The sequence below is a fragment of the Chenopodium quinoa genome, unplaced genomic scaffold (genome assembly GCF_001683475.1).
Source record: "Chenopodium quinoa cultivar QQ74 unplaced genomic scaffold, ASM168347v1, whole genome shotgun sequence".
Taxonomy (NCBI): Eukaryota; Viridiplantae; Streptophyta; class Magnoliopsida; order Caryophyllales; family Amaranthaceae; genus Chenopodium; species Chenopodium quinoa.
Window position 1 is genome coordinate 1,787,993 of NW_018742205.1, and position 20,896 is coordinate 1,808,888.

Sequence of the window (20,896 nt, forward strand, 5' to 3'; positions counted from 1 at the left end):
ATATTGCAAAAGGAAATGCAAGTGTGTGTATAACAAGAACAGTTGTAGGATAGTGAAGTGTACATGTAGTAAGGGTGTTAGGTGTAGGTTCAAGTTCTATGCAATAAGGCTTGTGAAATCAGAGGCTTAGCAAATTAAGACACTAAGGCTGAAGCATAGGTGTGTTAGGAGTAAAATGAACAACAAGGTGACAGCAGAGTTCCTTGCTGACAGGTACTTGGAGGAGTTCAGGGGCAACCCCAGATGGAAGATTAAACAGATTCAGGACAGGGCCTTGAATGACTTGGGGATCAAAATTACATACTCCAAGGCTTGGTTGGCTAGAAGCAGGGCAAAGCTTATAATATATGGCTCTTCATCAGAGCAATACTCAAAGGTTTGGGACTATGGGAAGACACTGCTGAAATGGAACCCAGGGAGTGAGTGTAATGTGGTGGTGGATGATATTAGTCAAATTGAAAGACCAATTTTTATGAGGATGTTTGTGTGCTTAGCTGCACTTAGGGATGGATTCATTTCTGGTTGCAGACCAGTAATTGGGGTGGATGGGTGCCATCTAAAAGGGGCATACCCTAGGCAGATCTTGGTTGCAGTTGGAAAAGATGGCAATAATGCCATCTTCCCAATTGCTTGGGCAACTGCAGAGATTGAGAACAAGGACAGCTGGTGCTGGTTTCTAGAGAGCTTGCTCAAGGAACTTTGTGTGTATGACCAAGGAGATGGCTTGACTTTTATGTCTGACAGACAGAAAGTAAGTGGGCTGTGTTTGTGTTTAAATTACTTTGCTTTATTTGACTTTTCTGTACACTAACTTGTTAGTTTTGCCTTGTGTGTAGGGTCTCATAGAAGCATTTGCAGATGTGGCCCCCAAAGCTGAGCTCAGATTTTGTGTGAGGCATATTTGGTCAAATTTCAAACTGAAATTTCATGGTGCAACTTTCAAGGAATTGTTCTGGGCTGCTGCTAGGGCAAGCACTCTGGTAAGCTTCTATTTAGGTTCTTTTATGTCAGTTTTATGGTGAACTATAATGTATGCTAGGTGCTTTTTTGTTTAGCTTGTATCAGTTTGGTTTTTGCCCAAATACTTGTGAATTTTGCCCATTTATCTACATTTAGTTTTGCACATATTTGCATGTCTTTCTATTTTGTGAAAACTGTATGCCATGTGTCTATGTTGTGTTGAATGGTTGTCATGTGTGTGGTTGTATCAGTTTGAGTTTGAAGTTGCTATGGAAAGTATCAATTTTTTGGATGAAGAAGCATACCAGTGGTTGTCAAACATTGACCCCCAGCACTGGTCAAGGCATGCTTTCTCTACAAACTGCAAGTCTAACATGTTGTTAAACAACATGTGTGAGACATTTAATGCAGTAATTAGAGATGCCAGAGACAAGCCTATTCTAACTCAAATGGAATGGCTTAGAAGATATATGATGTAGAGGAGTAATGACAAATGGGAGGCAGCAAAGTCTTGGGAAGGTTTACTAACCCCATTTGTCAACAAAGTCTTTGATGGGTTGGAGAAGTATGCCAGGACATGTGAGTTACAGCTTCAAGGGATGAAATTTATGAGGTGAAATACAAGGATGATCAGTGCATTGTGGATCTACAAGAGAGAAAATGCACTTGTTATAGATGGGAGTTGACAAGAATACCTTGTGTCCATGCATTTTCTTGCATAATGGACAAAAGGGATGATCCTGAGTTGTATGTGCACCCACATTACTATAGGGTGACATACTTGGCTGCATATGAGAACCCAATACAGCCAATGCCTGGCCCTAAGAATTGGGAAAAGGTCAAGCTCAGACAGCCTTTGCCACCTATGCTGAAAGTGCAGCCAGGAAGGCTTAAGGCAAAAAAGAGAAAGCTTGAACCAGGGGAGGGCACTTCTGCAGCACCTGAGGGCAAGAAGCCAAAGGTGAAGAAACAATGCAAGAACTGTGGTGGGTTTGGCCACTTTGCCAAAACATGTAAGGCTGAAGCAGCACCAGAACAGCCTAACCCACCTGCAACAAATCCAAAGGGTGGGAGGCCACAGATGCAGACTCCTTGACTTAAGGAACAGAGAAAGAATTGTGAAGAGAAAGCAGCAAGACAGGTATTTTGTGTATTTTGTGACTTGAGTGTATTTAGTGGCTTTGTATTTGAGTCTTGTCATACTGTGATTGCAGGCTGGGTCAAGTAATGCTGCACCTGCAACTGCTGTGTCAAGCCAGCCTGCAACAAGAACAGAGCCTTTGCCAACTCAGCCTGTTACCAGGAGCAACAGGAGCCTGAGTCAGCCCACAAGAGTGCCAACAACTACTCCTCCCAAAGTCAAAATACAGACCAGGTCCAAGCTTCATGTAATGACAAGCAAGAAGGACAAGGATCTCAATCAACTGTGACCCTAGGTCTACTCATTAGTATTTTGTAATAGACAACCAAGTTTATTAACTACACATGTGTATAGTAGGCAGTATATTTGGTAGTTGAACAATGATTTTGCACAAAGGTGCCTTAACTTTTGTCTCAGCCAATGTAAAATAATTAAAAACATTGTGTTGCAAATACTAATACGAAATGTGATATGTTTCTACCAAAAAGTTCCATTTCTCATTGATTTAGTTAAAAGTAGTACAAGAAATGTCATCCCAACATCCACACATAATAATTCAACAAAACACAACATAAGTTGGGGATTTTTTTTGTTTCTAAGCATTCCTAAATGAACCTAAGATCTAAAATACATAGCCAGTACCAAACCAAAACAACAAAACACAACAATAACATGTACTGTGAGCATTTTCTTTGTTGTTGCATTGCTGCCATGCACTTCCTTGATCATCTTATTCCTGTCTGAGCTAAGAGCTTTGCATTTCATCTTCAAGCTGTCAATCTCATTGAGCAAGCACCTCCTTTGTCCACTAACATCATCAACTTCCCTCTTCATGTCATTCAGCTCTCCCTTCATTAGTTTCTTGTCCAGCAGCAAGTTGTTAATCACCTTTGTTTGCCAAGGTGTTCCATCTGGTTGATCCACCCACTCAAAAGCTTTACACCCCCTTGACTCAGTCACAGGATCATAGAATTTGCAGGTCCTAAACTTGCGTCCAGGGTTCTCCCTAGTCCAAGCAGTCAGCCTAGACATTGGAACTCCACATTGACATTTTTTCTCCTTTGAGGGTGACATGCTAACTGAAGACATTCCCTTCTGAAATTCAGTAAGAACAAGAATGAAATTAATTGTATTTGAACACAATCACCATAATATAACCCTAATTTCAGTAGCCAATTCACATAACAAAAACCCCCAATCTAATTTAATCTTACATGAACCCTAAGTATTTTAATTGAAATTGGGGTTTAATTGACCTCACAAAACGCCCAATTTCAATTACTCTTAGCAAATGCAACATAATCACGCAACGAATTGCCAAAAAATTACAACAGAAATCACGAAAATTGCTAGAGAATTAACGACAATGGCTTACCTTTTTGATGCTTGTTGTCGAGGAGTTCAATTGATTGTTTGATAATTAGAGGGTTTGGGATTGTTAAGGTTGCCCAAAAATACTGATTTGTGAAGAAAATCGCAAAAATTAATCTCCAATCTGCAAGAATTTGGTGTACAAATGAAGAACTAGGTTTAAATAAAAGGGAAATCGAGAGAAATTTGGGAAAAAATCAAAAACTAGCCGTTATGCTGGGCCCCACAAGCGTTTTCCGTCACCTGAGCTCAGATGAGGTGGTAAAACTGATGTTTAATTTTTTTATGAGGTGGTAAAGTAAATGTTTTTTTTTGGAGGTGGTAAATTCGACAAAGTCATTATTTGAAGGTGGTAAAAAAGAAAATTTTCCATATTATTATTGCATGAACTCTTTTTTGAAGATTACATGAGGATCGGAGTCGGACTCCTCGAGGAGATTCGTGAATGATACTTCGTACTCTGTACTTTACATTATCGAACAAAAAAATTAAAATTGTTAAGTATAAATTAGTTTGAAACGGGATCACAAGAAGAGTAATATTTACATTTTAATTTCAAAATATATTTACTTGTACTAAATAATAGGTTAGGTTTTTGTTTGTAAGTGCAATGCACCACTAACATTAGGACTAATGACTTAGATATTGTTATTTTTTTTTTTTTTTTTTTTTTTTTTTTTTTTTTTTTTTTTTTTTTGGTTAACAACAGACTAAAGCAAGTTAAGATTTTTATTTTATTTTAAATGACCGTGAATTGTGGAATTTCTAGCCTAATACGAAGTATAATTCAAATTCAAAAGCAAAGTCATCTCACCATTATAGCATGCTGACAAAACAATTTCTCTTGTACAAGTAGGTGTATTACTGTACTTATAATAAACTTGCTCTACCAATTAATAAAGTAGCTTGATATCCCTCCTAAGCTTCAAATCTTCCTATGACAATTGATGCATGGTAGCATTGGAGTTAGAGATATCCTTTACAAAAGAAAAATTATTCCTTTTAGCAACTGTAGCCTATGTACTTTAAACTCAGAGGCAATCAAACCTGTTTCTCGGTTGTGAAAAAACTAAAGAAATTTGGAAACATCCTTTAACCAAGAGTTGGTTGAGTAGTTCTCTTACACGTGGAGGCTTGCTACCCACCCTAAACAACCTCAGAAAGAACAACTCCACTCTTAAAAAGTTTATCTTCTTATTCTGAAGCATATGGAATGAACGAAATTCTATTATTCTTCAAAATGAAACATTAGATATCCCTCGAATTTTCCACAGAGCGCAATTTGTGTTCACCGAGTGGCAATGTCACACTCTCACAGAAACCTTTTTAAGCTCGGGATCACCTATGCAGAGATCCCAAACCCATACCCACCACCAACGAACCCATCCATTCCATTTCGCGCCAGCAGGTTTCTTGGGAAACACCCCCCTTAAACTCTTTCAAACTCAACTTTGACGGTTCACTCAAAAACTACAAAGCAGCAGTAGGCGTCATCATTAGAGACAACACCGGTTCCCTTGTCGCAGCTCGCACCTTCAACCTTGGCAACACTGTTGTTTTTGTTGCAGAAGCTACAACTCTTTGAAAAGGCATCCATCTCGCTCTTCAACACGAGATTCAACATTTAGTCATCGAAGGGGATAATCTCCTAGTAATCAATGCAGTTAAAGGAGTTTGGTTCGTTCCATGGCAAATCGATCACATCATCGCCGACATCCTCAATCTTCTTCAAAGGTTTCAACAATGGGATATTAATCATGTTTACAGAGAAGCAAACAGAGCAGCAGATTGGATCGCGAATGTAGGTCATCTTGTTAGTGATAATATGGACATTACTCTTTGTACCCTATTATTTCCTCTGATGCATTAGGAATTCCCCTCGTGAGGAGGGGTTCCTAATGTTTCTTTTTTCTTACCTTTAAAAAAAAAAAGTAGATTTAATAATAAATTTAAGGGATGCAAAAATTTAATATTTTACGAAGTAGCATTTTTTTTTGTTTGGTGCATTATTTACAAACTCCACTTTGATCATCGTTTGTAATTTATATTTTACGCGGTCTTGTTAGATATATCTCAATATGTATGTTCGGTACATGAACTATTTCTTAACTTTAAAATACACAATCAAAGATATACAGAGTACTTATATGCTCACAAACTGATTGAAAATGCCAAATGGTAAGTTTCACTTAAATGTTTAATTCGCTTCATGAGCAAATAACACAATTTTAAAAAGGTAAATTAAAGAAGAGAGGCGGGAAAATTCTATTTATGAGTCGTGTTGAACCTCACTTTTATATTTTTTAAGAAAATCATTATTAAAGTAATGGAGCAAGTAATGTGCTACATACTAACAAACAAAGAAGTGAAATGTGAAAAGTATGTAATTGTACGTGATGGTACTAACAGATGGAGTATGTATGATGTATCTTATACGTAGTATATTTCTTTGGCTTAATTGTTACAACGTAATACAGTCACATTGGTCTTAGTTTTACTTATAAATTAAAGAGGCAAAAGGTAAATAGCTTACAATTATTAATATGTAGAATCAGTTTATTAGGGCTTCAATTGAGATATGTAGATAACATGTAACTATGCAAAAAAGAAAGTATTCATTCTAACTTGGTTGATCAGATCACGAGTTTTGCTCAAAATAGATTAATATAATGATTAGATCAGATAATTTGGGCTATAAATGAATTGAATATGTATGCAGTATGCCCAATATTATATCTCCGCAGATTTAATTAAATTTGTAACGATTAGGTTTATGCAAAAATTACTAAAGTAATATATTAATTTTAAAATTGGATAATGCACACATATTTACTCTCGTGTTAGGTGATTGGAATTCTTAGTTATGTATTCATATGGTGTGATCAACATAATTATTAATCATGTCAAAAAAAAAATAAAAAAATCATCAAATAAAGTTATTCAAAAGAGTACATTTTTGAAGTAGATGAACTTCATACAAAAACAAGTTAAGGAAAAATTATCAAGAATTGTGTTTGAAGCATGATAAGATACAAAAATTGGTAGACGATGGAACATAAGGACAGACCACATACTAAGTATGATTCTTTTACGTCATTAGACATCACAAGTATTTCATGAAACAATTGTTCGATAGTTGACCATATAACTTTAATAGTGTAAGATTAATTAAACTTTTTAAAAGGTAAGTAAAATCAAAATTTATTGACCTTAAATTAAAATCTAATACAATATAATGTATAGTATTAAAAAAGAATATCCCTTTAGCTATAAACATATTAATCAAATTACAACTTCTTATTTTTAATTTATTTTTATTAAATTTTCAATTCAGACAGCCATTATAAGAATAATGTGCAAAAGTATAAAATTCAATTACAATACAAAACTTACATCATATAGTATGGCATGAAAAAAAAAATTATTGAATTTGATAGCAAAAGCACAACCTCAATTCAACCAACCAAAGCATATTACAAGATATTGCTTATCTGTCTCCAATTATTAAACACCTTTACTTTTTGTAATTTTCCACATTATTATTTTTATTATTTGCATTATCACCATTATTACACCTTTTTCTTTTAATAAATGCATTACTTGTATTATTATTATTACTACTTACACTTATAAAAAAAACTTCAAAAATTTAAAAAAAAAAATATTGGTGGGACCCGTTCGCCACAAACCAACGGTCCAGATCTTCTCAATCAGATCTACTAGTAATACCGTACTTGTACTACCCAATATTGGACTTACAAATATAATTCCAAATTACTCCTAAAAATTGTAAATTAATTAAACTTGATTAATTAACGTTAATCAGTAATTTGTTGGATTATTATTTGCGTGTTTTATGTAAAAAATTATTCTTTTAGTCTCCATTTGTTTTTCACAACCGCGTCTCTCTTCTCTCTCTTCTTTTTTTCTCTCTCTAGTTTTGTTTCTCTCTCCTAGGGTTTCGAAGCCGCCGTTTTTGGGGGTTTCCTCTGTCTTTCGATCGGTGACTGATTACTCTCTGTCACTTTCTCTCTCCTCAATCCTCTTGCAATCTCAGGTAATTGCAGACTTAATTTCTTTTTGTAATTTTTAGTTTGATTTTCTGCATTTTGATGCATTTTTTGATTGATCGGTTTGATTTTTGAATTTCATTTTTTCTTGTTTAATTGATCGGATTGGATTGCTGTTTACTTCGATCGATCGATTTTTTGTTTAATGGTGCGATCTATGAATTTTGTTTTTATTTTACAATTATTGTTAATTAGGGGATTGATGATTGTCATTAGTTAGATTTAAATGTTGTGAGTGATTAGGATTTTTTTTCAGAATTAGTTGAAGTAGTGTAATTGTTAGGTTGATTTCGGTTCAAATGCAATTGTTTTATATGTTTATTATTTGATTAATTTGTACTATTTCTGAAATTTGGTGTTTAATTAGATGATTAGCTGTTTATATTGTTAGATCTAGCTGCAATTGAATATTTGCAGTTGAATTGACCTAATTCGTTTTTCCATTTTACTAGTTCTTTAATTTCTCTGCGTTTTATGCCAATTGCTGTGCTTTTGTCAATCAATTGGGTGACTGACTATTATGCTCCGGGAAACCGTTCCTAGATTTTGAAAAGATTGATTGCTTTCTGCAGTAACTACAGAGTACTGTAAAAGTAATTTATACTGGTAAGGGTGGTGTATATTTTGAATACCAGTTTTGTTTATCAGACACATAGGAATTTTCGGAATAGTGATAGGAATTTTGTTTAACCATTGAAGTTGCATTCTTTCTAGGACGGCGCAAGGTTGACCTCTAAAGCATGATTTTTTGTTTTCCCTCAATAAAATTACAGACCCATTCTCCTAGTAGTTGTTGAATCTAAAAAAATCGTTGCTCGTTGAGATTATCAGTCATTGATTTATAGGCCATTATATTCAAATTTTTGTTAATAGTTATTCAGTGCTTGTTTCAGCAAATTGGTTCTTTCTTCTTTCAAGCTTCCTCTAGTTGGATGTACAGTCTATCTGGACCTGTCAATCGATTGAATATGCATGCATTGTGTTTTTTACTTTCAGTTGATCTTTTTTGGGATGTAGTACGTACTGGTGGTGCTGTTAGAAATTTAGAAAAATAAAGTTCCAGTGCCTTTTGTGGTAAAGATTATGATTCCTACTTGATTGAGTTTTGACAAGTGCTTTTATGCAGATATATTATGGTGATGGAAATCACCCAATTACTTTTGAATGCTCAATCAGTCGATGGGCAAGTCCGGAAGCTTGCTGAAGATAACCTTAAACAATTTCAGGATCAGAACCTCCCAAGTTTCTTGCTTTCGCTTGCTGGAGAGCTAGCCAATGAAGAAAAGCCAGCTGACTCGCGAAAATTAGCGGGTCTTATTCTTAAAAATGAATTAGATGCTAAGGAACAACCTAGAAAGTTTGAGCTTATACAGAAATGGGTGTCTTTAGATGTGGGATTGAAGAATCAAATTAAGGCATTCTTGTTACAGTCCTTGTCTTCTCCTGTTCATGATGCCCGCTCAACTGCATCTCAGGTAGTTGCTAAGGTTGCTGGTATTGAGTTGCCCCACAAACAATGGCCAGAGCTGATAGGATCACTGTTAGGAAACATTCACCAACTTCCACCTCATGTCAAACAAGCAACTTTGGAGACCCTTGGGTATTTGTGTGAGGAGGTCTCTCCTGATGTGGTAGAGCAGGATCATGTGAATAAAATCCTCACTGCCGTCGTTCAAGGTATGAATGCAAATGAAACAAACAATGAAGTAAGGCTTGCTGCTACGCATGCATTATATAATGCTTTGGGCTTTGCTCAGGCTAATTTTAACAATGATATGGAGAGAGATTATATCATGAGAGTTGTCTGTGAGGCGACATTGTCACCTGATGTGAAGATTCGACAGGCAGCTTTTGAATGTTTGGTTGCAATTTCTTCCACATATTATGAGAAGCTGGCTCCTTACATTCAGGACATATTTAATATTACAGCAAAGGCAGTGAGGGAAGATGAAGAGCCAGTTGCTCTTCAAGCTGTTGAGTTTTGGAGCTCTATATGTGATGAGGAAATTGATATTCTTGAAGAATATGGAGTTGATTTCACGGGTGACTCTGAAATTCCTTGCTTTTATTTTATCAAGCAGGCTCTCCCTGCTTTGGTCCCCATGTTGCTGGAGACACTTCTCAAGCAAGAAGAGGAGCAAGATCAAGATGAGGGAGCTTGGAATATTGCTATGGCTGGGGGAACTTGCCTTGGGCTTGTTGCAAGAACTGTTGGAGATGATATTGTGCCTCTTGTGATGCCATTTATTGAAGAGAACATCACGAAGCCTGATTGGAGGCAACGAGAGGCTGCCACCTATGCCTTTGGATCAATTTTGGAGGGTCCATCCCCTGACAAGTTGACTGCAATTGTCAATGTTGCTTTGAACTTCATGCTCACTGCATTGACAAAAGATCCTAACAGCCATGTTAAGGACACCACAGCGTGGACTCTTGGACGAATTTTTGAATTTCTTCATGGATCAGCGGTGGAAACTCCAATTATCACGCATGCAAATTGCCAGCAGATTCTTACGGTTTTATTGCAAGCCATGAAGGACACTCCTAATGTTGCTGAAAAAGCCTGTGGTGCTCTCTATTTCTTGGCCCAAGGTTATGAGGATATTGGTTCGTCTTCACCCTTGACTCCTTACTTCCAGGAGATTGTCCAGTCCCTTCTTACTGTTACCCACAGAGAAGATGCTGGGGAAGCGCGATTGCGGACTGCTGCTTATGAAACTCTAAATGAAGTAGTCAGGTGCTCAACTGATGAAACTGCTCCCTTGGTTTTGCAACTAGTTCCTGTAATTATGATGGAGCTTCATAAAACACTTGAATCACACAACCTTTCACCTGATGGGAAACAGGGAGAACTGCAAGGTCTTTTGTGCGGTTGTCTTCAGGTTATTATTCAGAAGCTTGGGGCAGCAGAACAACCTAGAGCTATGCTTTTGCAGTACGCTGATCAAATCATGCAACTATTCTTAGGAGTGTTTGCTTGTAGAAATGCCACAGTACATGAAGAGGCCATGCTAGGAATTGGTGCTCTTGCCTATGTCACAGGTCCTGAATTTGCCAAATACATGAATCAGTTCTACAAGTACTTGGAAATGGGTCTTCAAAACTTTGAAGAATACCAAGTTTGTGCTGTCACCGTTGGTGTGGTGGGAGATTTATGCAGGGCGTTGGAAGATAAGATTCTGCCTTATTGTGATGGGATTATGACACAACTCCTTAAGGACTTGTCAAGCAATCAACTTCATCGTTCAGTAAAGCCTCCTATTTTCTCATGCTTTGGGGACATAGCTCTTGCGATAGGAGAGAATTTTGAGAAATATTTGATGTACGCCATGCCAATGCTTCAGAGTGCAGCGGACTTGTCTGCTCACACAGCTGGTGCTGATGATGAGATGCTCGAGTACACTAATCTTTTGCGGAATGGAATTTTGGAAGCTTATTCTGGAATCCTTCAAGGATTTAAAAACACTTCGAGAACCCAACTTCTGCTAACTCATGCACGTCATATTCTTTCCTTCATAGATAGCATATACCAGGAGAAAGCTATGTAAGTTATTCGTATATTTTGGTGTGTTGGTTTACACACTTTATTCTTGTTTGATAGCTAATTTCAAAACTTTATATTTGTAGGGATGATGCTGTCATGAAGACTGCCATCGGAGTGCTTGGTGACCTTGCAGACACACTTGCAACTAGTGCAGGCCCCTTAATCCAGCAGTTTCCATCATGCCGGGACTTGCTTAATGAATGCTTGTTGTCTGATGATCATTCAATTAAGCAATCTGCTGAATGGGCCAAGTTGGCTGTTAGTCGAGTGATATCCATTTGAGGCTTGGTCTCCTGTTTGGTATATTCTTTTACTTTTAGAAGTCCCTGCATGCATTGGGTGTCGAGTTGGGTCCGGGGGTTTGGGGTTGCATACACAAGTGTCGGGTCGTCACCAGTCAGACAACTGAAGCTGTCAGGTCCTTTTGCTCTGGTCATTAAGGAGGTGGTGGATAGTCGGAAACATTTCAGGGGCCTCTGCTTGAAAGTTTTTAACCAATCAAGCTAAGTGCCGAAGGATGAATATGGGAGAGACATGTATGTCTTTTGAGTCTGAAATGTCAAAACTGATCAAAAATCATGCCGAAAGCGTGGTTGCCTGATTTCCGGTCCATGGTCCCCTCTACTAATTTTGAAAAGGGATATTCCCTTGTTTGCCCTGGTGTTTCCTATCGTCTCTAAATGTTACAATGTGAATATCTGGAAGTCAGATGATGATTACAGCAGAGGGTCAATGCAGGTTCAAAGATATGTTCAAATGACCACCAGTGGTTTAACATAGAATTTCCTCCCCCCTTCACCAAGTATTTTTTTATTATAATTTTTTCCTTCCCCCATTTTTCATTTTCTTCATATTTGATCTTTTAATTTTTGGTTTTCCCCCCTTTTTTTGAGTCCTGCATGGTTTGTAGTCCATCAGTTCAGCCAACAGTTGTGTTGCATTTGCGTCTCATCATATTTTGTCTTTTTTTTTTTTTTTTTTTTTTTTTTTTTTTTTTGTATACTCTTCATGTGGTCTTTTTGATCACCCACATACGATGAAAGCATCACATTATTATTATTATTATTATCATTATGCATTATTTCAATGATATTTTGGGTTTAAGCACTACTGCTTGATCAAATTCGTTTTGGTCGATTGTTCTCATTCATGATCAAGCATGTCTGTTACTTGGAATCTTGGATTTTGCAGTGGAGTACAGGAATTTTTAGTTGCGTAAATTATTTCCAGATTTTGTCGTCTTTAAAGGCGAAACGTGTAACTTGTGGGCTTCCTATAGTTATCATGTTATAAACATATTATGGAAACTGGGTCTTTAATTTGGACCCCGTATTTTTCTCTCCAAGTTGTATGATGTTATACTTGTGAGATTGAACAAAGAAGTCTCTTAAGTATTTTTTATATAATATATGCTATCCAGATTTTATCATGTAAAGCTGGTATTTGTAATTGAGGATAAGTTTATCTATTTTTGCATAGTTTAATAGTATAGTGACTTCTATTTCCCATTTAAAATTAATAGTTACTTCATGTTGTATTTTCAACTAATACGTAGTAATCTGATGATTAAATTCGCATTAGTATTAATATATTGTGTTGTCTTGGTATACGTTATCATAATGCCAACATTTTAAAATTTCAATTTATAAAAGGTGAGAATTCAAGTTTTTAAAATATTTGGGGTTTGGATAACATCTGTATTTCGTGTAAATTCCCAAAAAGAATTCGGCCAGATAAATGATGAGGCAATATATGTTGAAAGTTCTAAGAAGTCATGATTATGTGTAGTTGCTATATCACTTGACCCTTTCACTCTATGAAAAGTTGGTATTTTCAGGTTTACATCTTTGCCTTACCTGACTTCCAAATTCCAAGAGAGATTTTTTTTTTTTTTTTTCCATTGGAGTCAATAATCTGTCCATTTCATGCTAAAGTGATAGGCAACATTCGATATCACTATATTATGTTTTCATTATCACTCCTTATAGTTTTCATTATCAGGTCTTAAAACTTTAGTTACGGAATACTTTCATATATTGGACACTAAATAAGTAGATGGTTTATATTAGTGGATCAACCGGAGTTATATTGTTTCATAAAGGGGTGGTTTAAGTTAGGGACTAGCCAAACATGAAATGATATACGAGGTTCAAAAAGGTTAACTTATTATTTGTTGCATTAATATTAAATACTTGTATTAATTAGTTGCTTATTCCGTAATAAAAATTGCCATTGAAATGTACAAGTATGAAATTCTACATGAGCTATTGGAGCTTTTGATTCCACTTATGGTGAAGAAACACACTATGTTGTATGCGTTATGATTCATGCTCACTAATTTAACATCCATATAGTTTTCACAAAATGCAAGAAAAGAAATTGTCAATTTAAGGAATTACTTCAAATATGACAGTCCTTCATGTGAGTCATACATTGACTACGCTCTATTACAAGGTCAAAAAAACTGTGGTGCCATTTCTTTTTTGCACAAACAAATTCTAGAAAAAAAAAATCAATATAGTTCTATACGTTTGATGTATATATAGACGAGGAAGGAAAACTTCTTCATATTATTATATTCATTTATGATAAATAAACTGTGCTTTTTATACTCTTAAGTAACAAGTTGAGATACATCTTTTTCTCTCTTTCTTTTTGAAAAAATTAGACACTTGAAATATTACAACACAGTACAGCTATCATTTGGAGTTATGATATGAAATGGAATAATTCTCAATTTTGTAGCAAAATATTTCTTATCATGCTAAAATAAGTGGGGATAATGGCGTAGTTAATCTATTATTAGCTCTTGTTGATAAACTAAAGACCAATGCAAGCAATGAGACTTCTGGTCTTTAATTTTTAGTTCTTATCGTGCCATGTATAGTGGAAAGCTAACTTACGTGTTAGGTCTTTATCTTTGACAATAAGAAAGCGATCTTTTGATTGAATCAGTAAGGTGTTAAGGCAATTGCGTATATATTCTCAAACCTAAATAATATTTTACCTTTCTCTTTTTATAAATCATATCAACGTATTTGTATCTATACTACCATTCTATTTGTGGTACGTAGTACAATCTTTCATCTATACTTTATAGTGGTGGCCGGTAACCTAGCTAAACTCTTAGATAAGATTTGGTGCTTAAATTGAAAAGAAAAGTTAGCAATTTGTTCATGGCAATAGACTAGTACGATGAGATTTGGCTGTTCAAGAGCCACACAATGTGAAGGGAAGAAGAGATTGACTTGTAATTAAGAAAGAATGATGATATTTGAAAGGTGCCTTGAACATATTGTAAAATCACTATCACAATTCACATGTTATAAAGTCAGTATTCTGCACAGTTCACACCACCTCAACAAAAATAGTGCTCCTCTATTGCAGATTTGCTGCACTTCTTTTAGTGATGATCTTGCACCAGTTCTCCTCAACTCTTCCACAAAGTCACCACATCATGTTGTTTTGTGTAGAGAGCATATAGACAACGGGAAAAATGGGATTTGATCTCATGTTTTGGGTATCATATCCCGATATATATTTTATAGTTGCTCTCGGGTTACTTGACATCCGGTCCTCAACCCTTCCACAAAGTCACCACATTAAGTTGTTCGACATTTAACATTTGTACCTCTTCTAATTTTACATATACAAGATACATAACTTTAATCATTAATTATATATAGATATCAATAAATAATTCTAAAAAAGTAATATCTTGAAAAAAATATATTGGGACGCTTTTAACCAAATCAGACATGAATATATGTTCTTATACGAAGAATTGCTTTTTTTCCTTCCTTTTTTTTTAATTTTTTTTATTTGAGATGGAATAAATTGTTGTGAGAGATTTGTTAGGAATTGCTACAAATCTCACTTTTGATATTATGAATTTTTTTATTTTGTATTTACATTTTACATTTATGCAACCCTTTTAATTCCCCACCACCTTTGCGGTGCACTGTTATTATTGATACTAATGTTTTATGTATAGAAGCTATTACTTATCTTACTATATGGGTGTGAAGTGTGGTCTTTGAAGTAAATATGTTATAAAGTTATCTTTTTCATGTGAAGCGTATGTAGATTATATATTGTTTTCCAATTAATAATAATGAACTATCAATATTATCATAAACAAGAAAAGTTAAAGGAGAGCGTGATAAAGACTACATTCTTTTCTAGCAAATTAATAGTCACATTGTCTCAACTCTCAATCCATCTCATCCGAAGGAAGGATAACTGCATGACTTGAGATGAAATATTAAATTTTAGCACTAGGTAACACACTAACACTTCATGCACTAGCTCAAGATTTTGCTATAAATAAAGTTTGTAAAACTGTGGAGTTCTCACAGGAAAAATGAAATCTCAGCTCAACTGTGGAACACTAACATAATATATAGGGCACTATAGACTAGTTGAAATTTCATCATAATATAAAAAAATATACTATCGAAGGTCATTTTCATATTAAACAAATGTTAGACCAAGTTTTTGGTTGCATTAATCAATTGTAAGGGAGTCTGGCCTATTTCGTTTGATTTAGCGTCAAATTTTTTAAAAAAATCGGTGTTCATTAATTTAATGAATGGCGGAATTTTTGGACAAGCATTAACTGTCAATTTAGTGGGTTTGGCACATGCTTCCTAATGATTGCCAAAATAAAGAAAGAAATAGAACTTTTCTCTCTTCATTCATTTACTATAGCTTTCTCTCTCTAAAAAGCAAGTAACTGGCGATTTCGAGCGTTTTCTCTGTCCTCCATTGTTGATTTTCGAGCTTTTTCTTTCTTCTTTTTCACTGGTGAAGTTGTTATTTGCTTAATTCAGGTTCGTTTACTTATTTTTTTTGAGATTTTTGTTAGTTTAAATTGTTTTGATTCTTCGATTTTTAGGTTTTTTGATTTTGATTTTGTTTTCGATTTTCGTAGTGTTGATTCTGCAATGGTGAAGAAGAAGATTACAAAGAAGGCTGTAGATGCTGAAGAAGGTGTGTTTACTTAAATTTTTCATCATTTTTTCAAATTTTTCAATTGAAATTTCGCTTATATATGTCGAATTACTAGTGCATGTTATTTTTTTTATAGTTTTCAGTTGATTTTTTATGCATATTATGATAATTGAATTTGAATTATGAAGTTATTATGTTTAATTTTGCTTTATTTTATTGTTCATTGTTTATAATTGATTCAAAATTTTGCTTATTATTCTTCAAATTTTGTATGTTAGGTTTTAGTCAGAGAATGCTAATTAAACTGATTATTTGTTTAGGTTTTATGTTTTAGTTAGATTATGTGTATAATAGGCATATTCGCATTGTGTTTGTGCATCTGTGTTTGATTAACATGCATATATGCATTGCTCATTGTGTTTGAGTAATAGACATGTGTGTCATTTATATGTTTTGACAATGTTCACTTTATGATGTTAAAAGGGTGACTTTATGCTGTTAAAAGAGTCACTATATGTTGTTAAATTATTAACTTTTTCAGTTAAAAGGGTCACTTTTTGCAAAAAAAAGGGTCACTTTTTGCATATAAAAGGGTCACTTTATGCATACAAAAGGGTCACTTTAAGCTGTTAAAAGGGTCACTTTATGCTGTTAAAAGGGTCACTTTATACTGTTAAAAGGGTCACTTTGTGATGTTAAAAGGGTCACTTTGTGCTGTTAAAAGGGTTACTTTGTGCTGTTAAAAGGGTCACTTTATGCATTTAAAAGTGTCATTTGTGCACATTATTCTATATTTTTCCATGAGTAATTTCTGAATTTGTATTTATATTACTTTAATAATTAAATACAGGTGGTTCAATAGGTGGTTATCGTTATAAAAAGCCTACAAAAGGAAAAGGAAAGCCTAAAGAGCCTGCTAAGCCTAAACCAGTACCAAAAAAGACCCAGATAGCTCATGAGAAGAGCAAAGCAGTATCTAAAAAGGCTGGGAAAATTCCTGAGAGTGACAAACCAGAGTCTGAGAAGGCCAAAATAGTTCCTAAGAAGGCCAAAATTGTACCTAAGAAAGCTAATACAGTGGAAGATTCTGATTATGAAATGCTTTCTGAATCTGATTCTGAATCTGTTATGTAAGTATACATATTTTTTTATTACATTTTTAATTATATTTTGTTTTTATTTTATATTGTTTTAGTTACATTTTCTTTCTTTTTTTTTTCTATTTAGGGAGCAAAGAAGAATCATTGCAAGATGTAGACCCTATTCATTGGAAATATTGCTGCAGAACTTTAGTCCTGAGCAAAAACAGGTTGTTGAAGAAATTGGTTTTGGAGGTTTATTACATCTTAAATTGAAAACTCTTAATCGTCAAATGCTACCTTGGCTTGTTGAAAAATTCAATGCTGGTAGCTGCATGTTTACCATCGCTACTGGTAAAGAATTTGTTGTTACTAGAAATGATATATGCGATGTGTTTTGCTTGCCTTTGAGTGATATTTGTGTTCCTGAACTTAATAAAAATTCTGAAGATGAAAGTGTAGATAAACGTATCATTCAGGCATGGAGATCTGATTATGGTCTTTCTGGTAAGCAACCTCTTCATTTGTCAAAATTGGAGTCTAGGATGGTTGATTTGGTTGATGGAGGGGAAGAATTTAAGAGGTGTTTTGTTCTTCAAGCTATGTTTAGCTTTTTAGCTCCTACTACTAATAGGACTGTTTCATTGAAGTTGCTTAAAGCTGTTGAAAAAGTTGATGAAATTAAAACTTTTGATTGGTGTTCATATGTTTTAAAAAAGTTAAAGAAGGCTGTTCAGAAGTATAAGGATGATGAAAATGCTCAAAATGTTAGTGGTTGTTTGCTGGCTTTGCAAATTATGTATTTTCATCGTCTAAATTTTCAAGGTGAAAAGGAAAGTAGTACTCTTCCTTTAATTCAACATTGGACGGATGTAAAGATTAAGAAGCGAATTAAGTTAGAGATCAAAGCTAGTGGTTATGGGCAGGGACCATTGGATACTATTACATATCCTGTGTCACAGCTTAATTTTAGGGGAACTGTTTTTAAGCCAGCTCCTACTTTGGGTTATGATAAGGGTCCTTCTACAAGTGGTACCACTGGTCGCATTGTTGCATTTGAGCTTCCAGAAGGTATTATGACCGATGAAGAAATTAAAAAAATTTCAACTGATGTAAGTGTTCTGTTTTCTTATATGTTTAGTTTAATGGAATTAGATTTCCTACTTATTTTATTATTTTTATTTGTAACATTTTTTTTTTCATTGTTCATATGTTTGTAGGTTGTTCATGAAACGTTTCTTTTGTTTAAAAGAAATATGGATGTTTTATTATTTGTTCAGTCAACTGGTTTTCAAACCTTGAATGATCTGATTACTTCTCGCAGAAGTGTTTCATTATCTTCTGATGATTTTGTTTCAGTTTCTCAAACTGAACTGCTACTCTCTGATCCTCATTATTTGAAGATTTTTTAGATGGTTTAATTGATGAGTGTAATAAAATGAAGTCTGTACATGATATGTTTCGCGGTTTTTATGAACCTACAGAAGGTAACAAAGATTTTGTTCCCGAAAAAGAACCTGCACAAGATTTCAATGAAAATATTCCTAAGGATGATGACAATGGTCATGGAAAAATAGTTAATGAAGGCCTTAATGGTTCTGGACCTTCTGCTATCATTCCTGGTCCTACTCAAAATATTCCTGTCGGGCATATTGATCAAAATGAACCTCCTCGACTCAGAGCAAATAAATCTATATGCTCTCTGGACTGTGGACATGTAGGTGTGCAGGTGCCTTTTGTAACTCTTTTTGTAAAGAGCAATGCTCGGATTTTCAAGAATTTGCCTCAGTTACATTTGGAAATTCTCGATTATTGTTTGCTGAAGGATGTTTCAATGGATAAGAAGTTAAGTGTCCTTTTTTATTATAATTATTTTTTTATCTGTTTTTTTTCTTATATTTTTTTTTTAATGTTGATCTTATTTTTTATTGTTTTAGTGAGAGCCTTGTTACTTTTGGAATGAACTTTTTAATTCCAAGAGAAGACATGGTGACCCTTGTTGCTCCACTCAGGATTCAATGGTGCGTTATTGATTGCTTCTGTCTGTATTTGAATGAGAAAGCATGTTTTCAGGCTACTGGTCCTCGGAAATTCTTCTTCGGTGTTAGGCAGAGTGTAAGTTATTTCATTCCTTTTTTTATATCTTAACACATTTACTTTATATATATATATTATTGAGATCTTATACTTTAATAGTTTTCATTCTTGCATGTTTGTGACAATATTGGCAAAGGTAACATATCTAGTGCTGTTAAGGATTTGCACGACATATGGGAAGGTTGGGTTAGCTATGAGAATCCAGAATGTAATATAATGGATGCTGATCTGGTATTTTTATTCTAAACTTAATGTAATAAATTTAAAAGAGTTCTCTTTATGATATGCTCTGTTTAAATCTCTTTAATTTTGCTGTTTCAGATCTATTTTCATGTTCTTATTGAGAATCACTACATTTTGTATGTTATTGATCATACAAAAGAGTTGGTATATTATCTTGACAACATTATCTGGACTGATTCTGCTCTTGTTTATACAAAAGAATTGTGTTCAAAGATGGTATGTTTATGTTTGTTTTTTTTGTTATGTTACTGTTGATTCATTGTTTCCATTTTAACTTTTTTGATTTTAATGTATTCTAAACTTTTATATTTTATGTCAGTGTGTTCAAATGGGCGCTTTTCTTGGCAAAAGAAATCATCCAAAGAGTTCTCAGCTACCTTCTTATGGTTTTGAAGTTGTTGAGTTGGAATGGAGAAAAGAAAAGGTTGACAATTTGGACTGTGGGGTCTTTGTCATGTATCACATGCTCCATTTTGTTGGTGAATCGTTCAAATTCAATGATCTCAAAACAGTAATTATCTATATAGTTTCTGTAGTTTTTTCCTTTCTATTGCTTTTATTAATTACATATTGATAATTTTTATTTTTTTTGCTGATTTGAGATTAGTGGAAGGAAATTTTTACGAGGAGAGATCTGTACCACACTGGTACTGTGTGATTTGAATGAATCTAGGAACGATGTGTTGTTAGAATTACACAAGTTCAATGAGAAGAAGAAAGATCCTGCTTATGTCAATGGAATTGAAGAAATATTAAAGGCTGCAATTGCTGCAAAGAAGAAGAGAGAAACAGAAGAAAGAAAAATGGCAGCAGAAGCAGAAGCAAAGGCAGAGGGAGAAGAGGAAAAGAACAAAGGAAAAAGGGAAAAAAAGTTTACTCCTTCTAAATAGTGAAATAATTGATAGTTGTTAGCTGATTAGTTCAGGGGGTTTTTTTAACAATGAAAAAACTTAATGTATGTGCATACATTAAGTTTAATGATGTAATTAAACTTAGTTTAAAGTCTTTAGTTGTTTTTGGAATACTGATGTATGTGAATACATAACGTAATTAAAAGGTTTATTTTTATTTTTTTTATGGGGTAACTTTTATGCAGAAAAGGGTACTTTTATTTATAGAAAGGGTAACTTTTATTTATAGAAAGGGTAACTTTTAAGCAAGAAAAAGGTAGATTTTATTGTTAGAAATGGTAATTTTAGCAATGAAAAGGGTCACTTTTATGTAGAAAAAGGGTCACTTCTATTCATGAAAAGGGACACTTTTTTCTGTAAAATAAAAGGGTCAGGGGTTTTATGCATGAAAAGGATAACTTTTAGTGATAAAAAGGGTAACTTTTATTAACAGAAAGGGTAACTATTAGAAAAGAAAAGGTTGATTTAGTGGATAGAAAGGATAAAAAGGGTTACTTTTGTGGGTAGAAATAATAAGTTTATACATG

The 20,896-nt window shown here is 34.3% G+C and overlaps 3 protein-coding genes across 5 annotated transcripts; all 3 read left to right on the forward strand.

The window, feature by feature from the left end:
- Nucleotides 1–175: 175 nt before the first annotated feature.
- Nucleotides 176–1,439, forward strand: LOC110726290. Its single transcript, XM_021905744.1, has 3 exons — nt 176–751; nt 837–980; nt 1,212–1,439. The coding sequence occupies exons 1-3, from the start codon at nt 176–178 to the stop codon at nt 1,437–1,439; spliced, it is 948 nt and encodes a 315-aa protein (XP_021761436.1).
- A 5,906-nt stretch (nt 1,440–7,345) lies between these two features.
- Nucleotides 7,346–12,554, forward strand: LOC110728421 (importin subunit beta-1-like). Of its 2 annotated transcripts, XM_021908075.1 has the most exons (3): nt 7,346–7,529; nt 8,669–11,086; nt 11,170–11,368. In XM_021908075.1, the coding sequence occupies exons 2-3, from the start codon at nt 8,676–8,678 to the stop codon at nt 11,366–11,368; spliced, it is 2,610 nt and encodes an 869-aa protein (XP_021763767.1). In that variant the 5' UTR covers nt 7,346–7,529; nt 8,669–8,675. The 2 variants fall into 2 exon arrangements, with proteins under 2 accessions (XP_021763767.1, XP_021763771.1); XM_021908079.1 differs by lacking the exon at nt 7,346–7,529 and having other exon boundaries at nt 8,676–11,086; nt 11,170–12,554.
- Nucleotides 12,555–15,635: 3,081 nt separating this feature from the next.
- Nucleotides 15,636–18,634, forward strand: LOC110728437. Of its 2 annotated transcripts, none has more exons than XM_021908087.1 (2): nt 15,636–16,078; nt 16,890–18,634. In XM_021908087.1, exon 2 carries the CDS (start codon nt 17,412–17,414, stop codon nt 18,336–18,338), a length of 927 nt encoding a protein of 308 aa, XP_021763779.1. In that variant the 5' UTR covers nt 15,636–16,078; nt 16,890–17,411; the 3' UTR covers nt 18,339–18,634. The 2 variants fall into 2 exon arrangements, with proteins under 2 accessions (XP_021763779.1, XP_021763783.1); XM_021908091.1 differs by having other exon boundaries at nt 15,641–16,078; nt 16,890–18,626.
- Nucleotides 18,635–20,896: the final 2,262 nt, after the last annotated feature.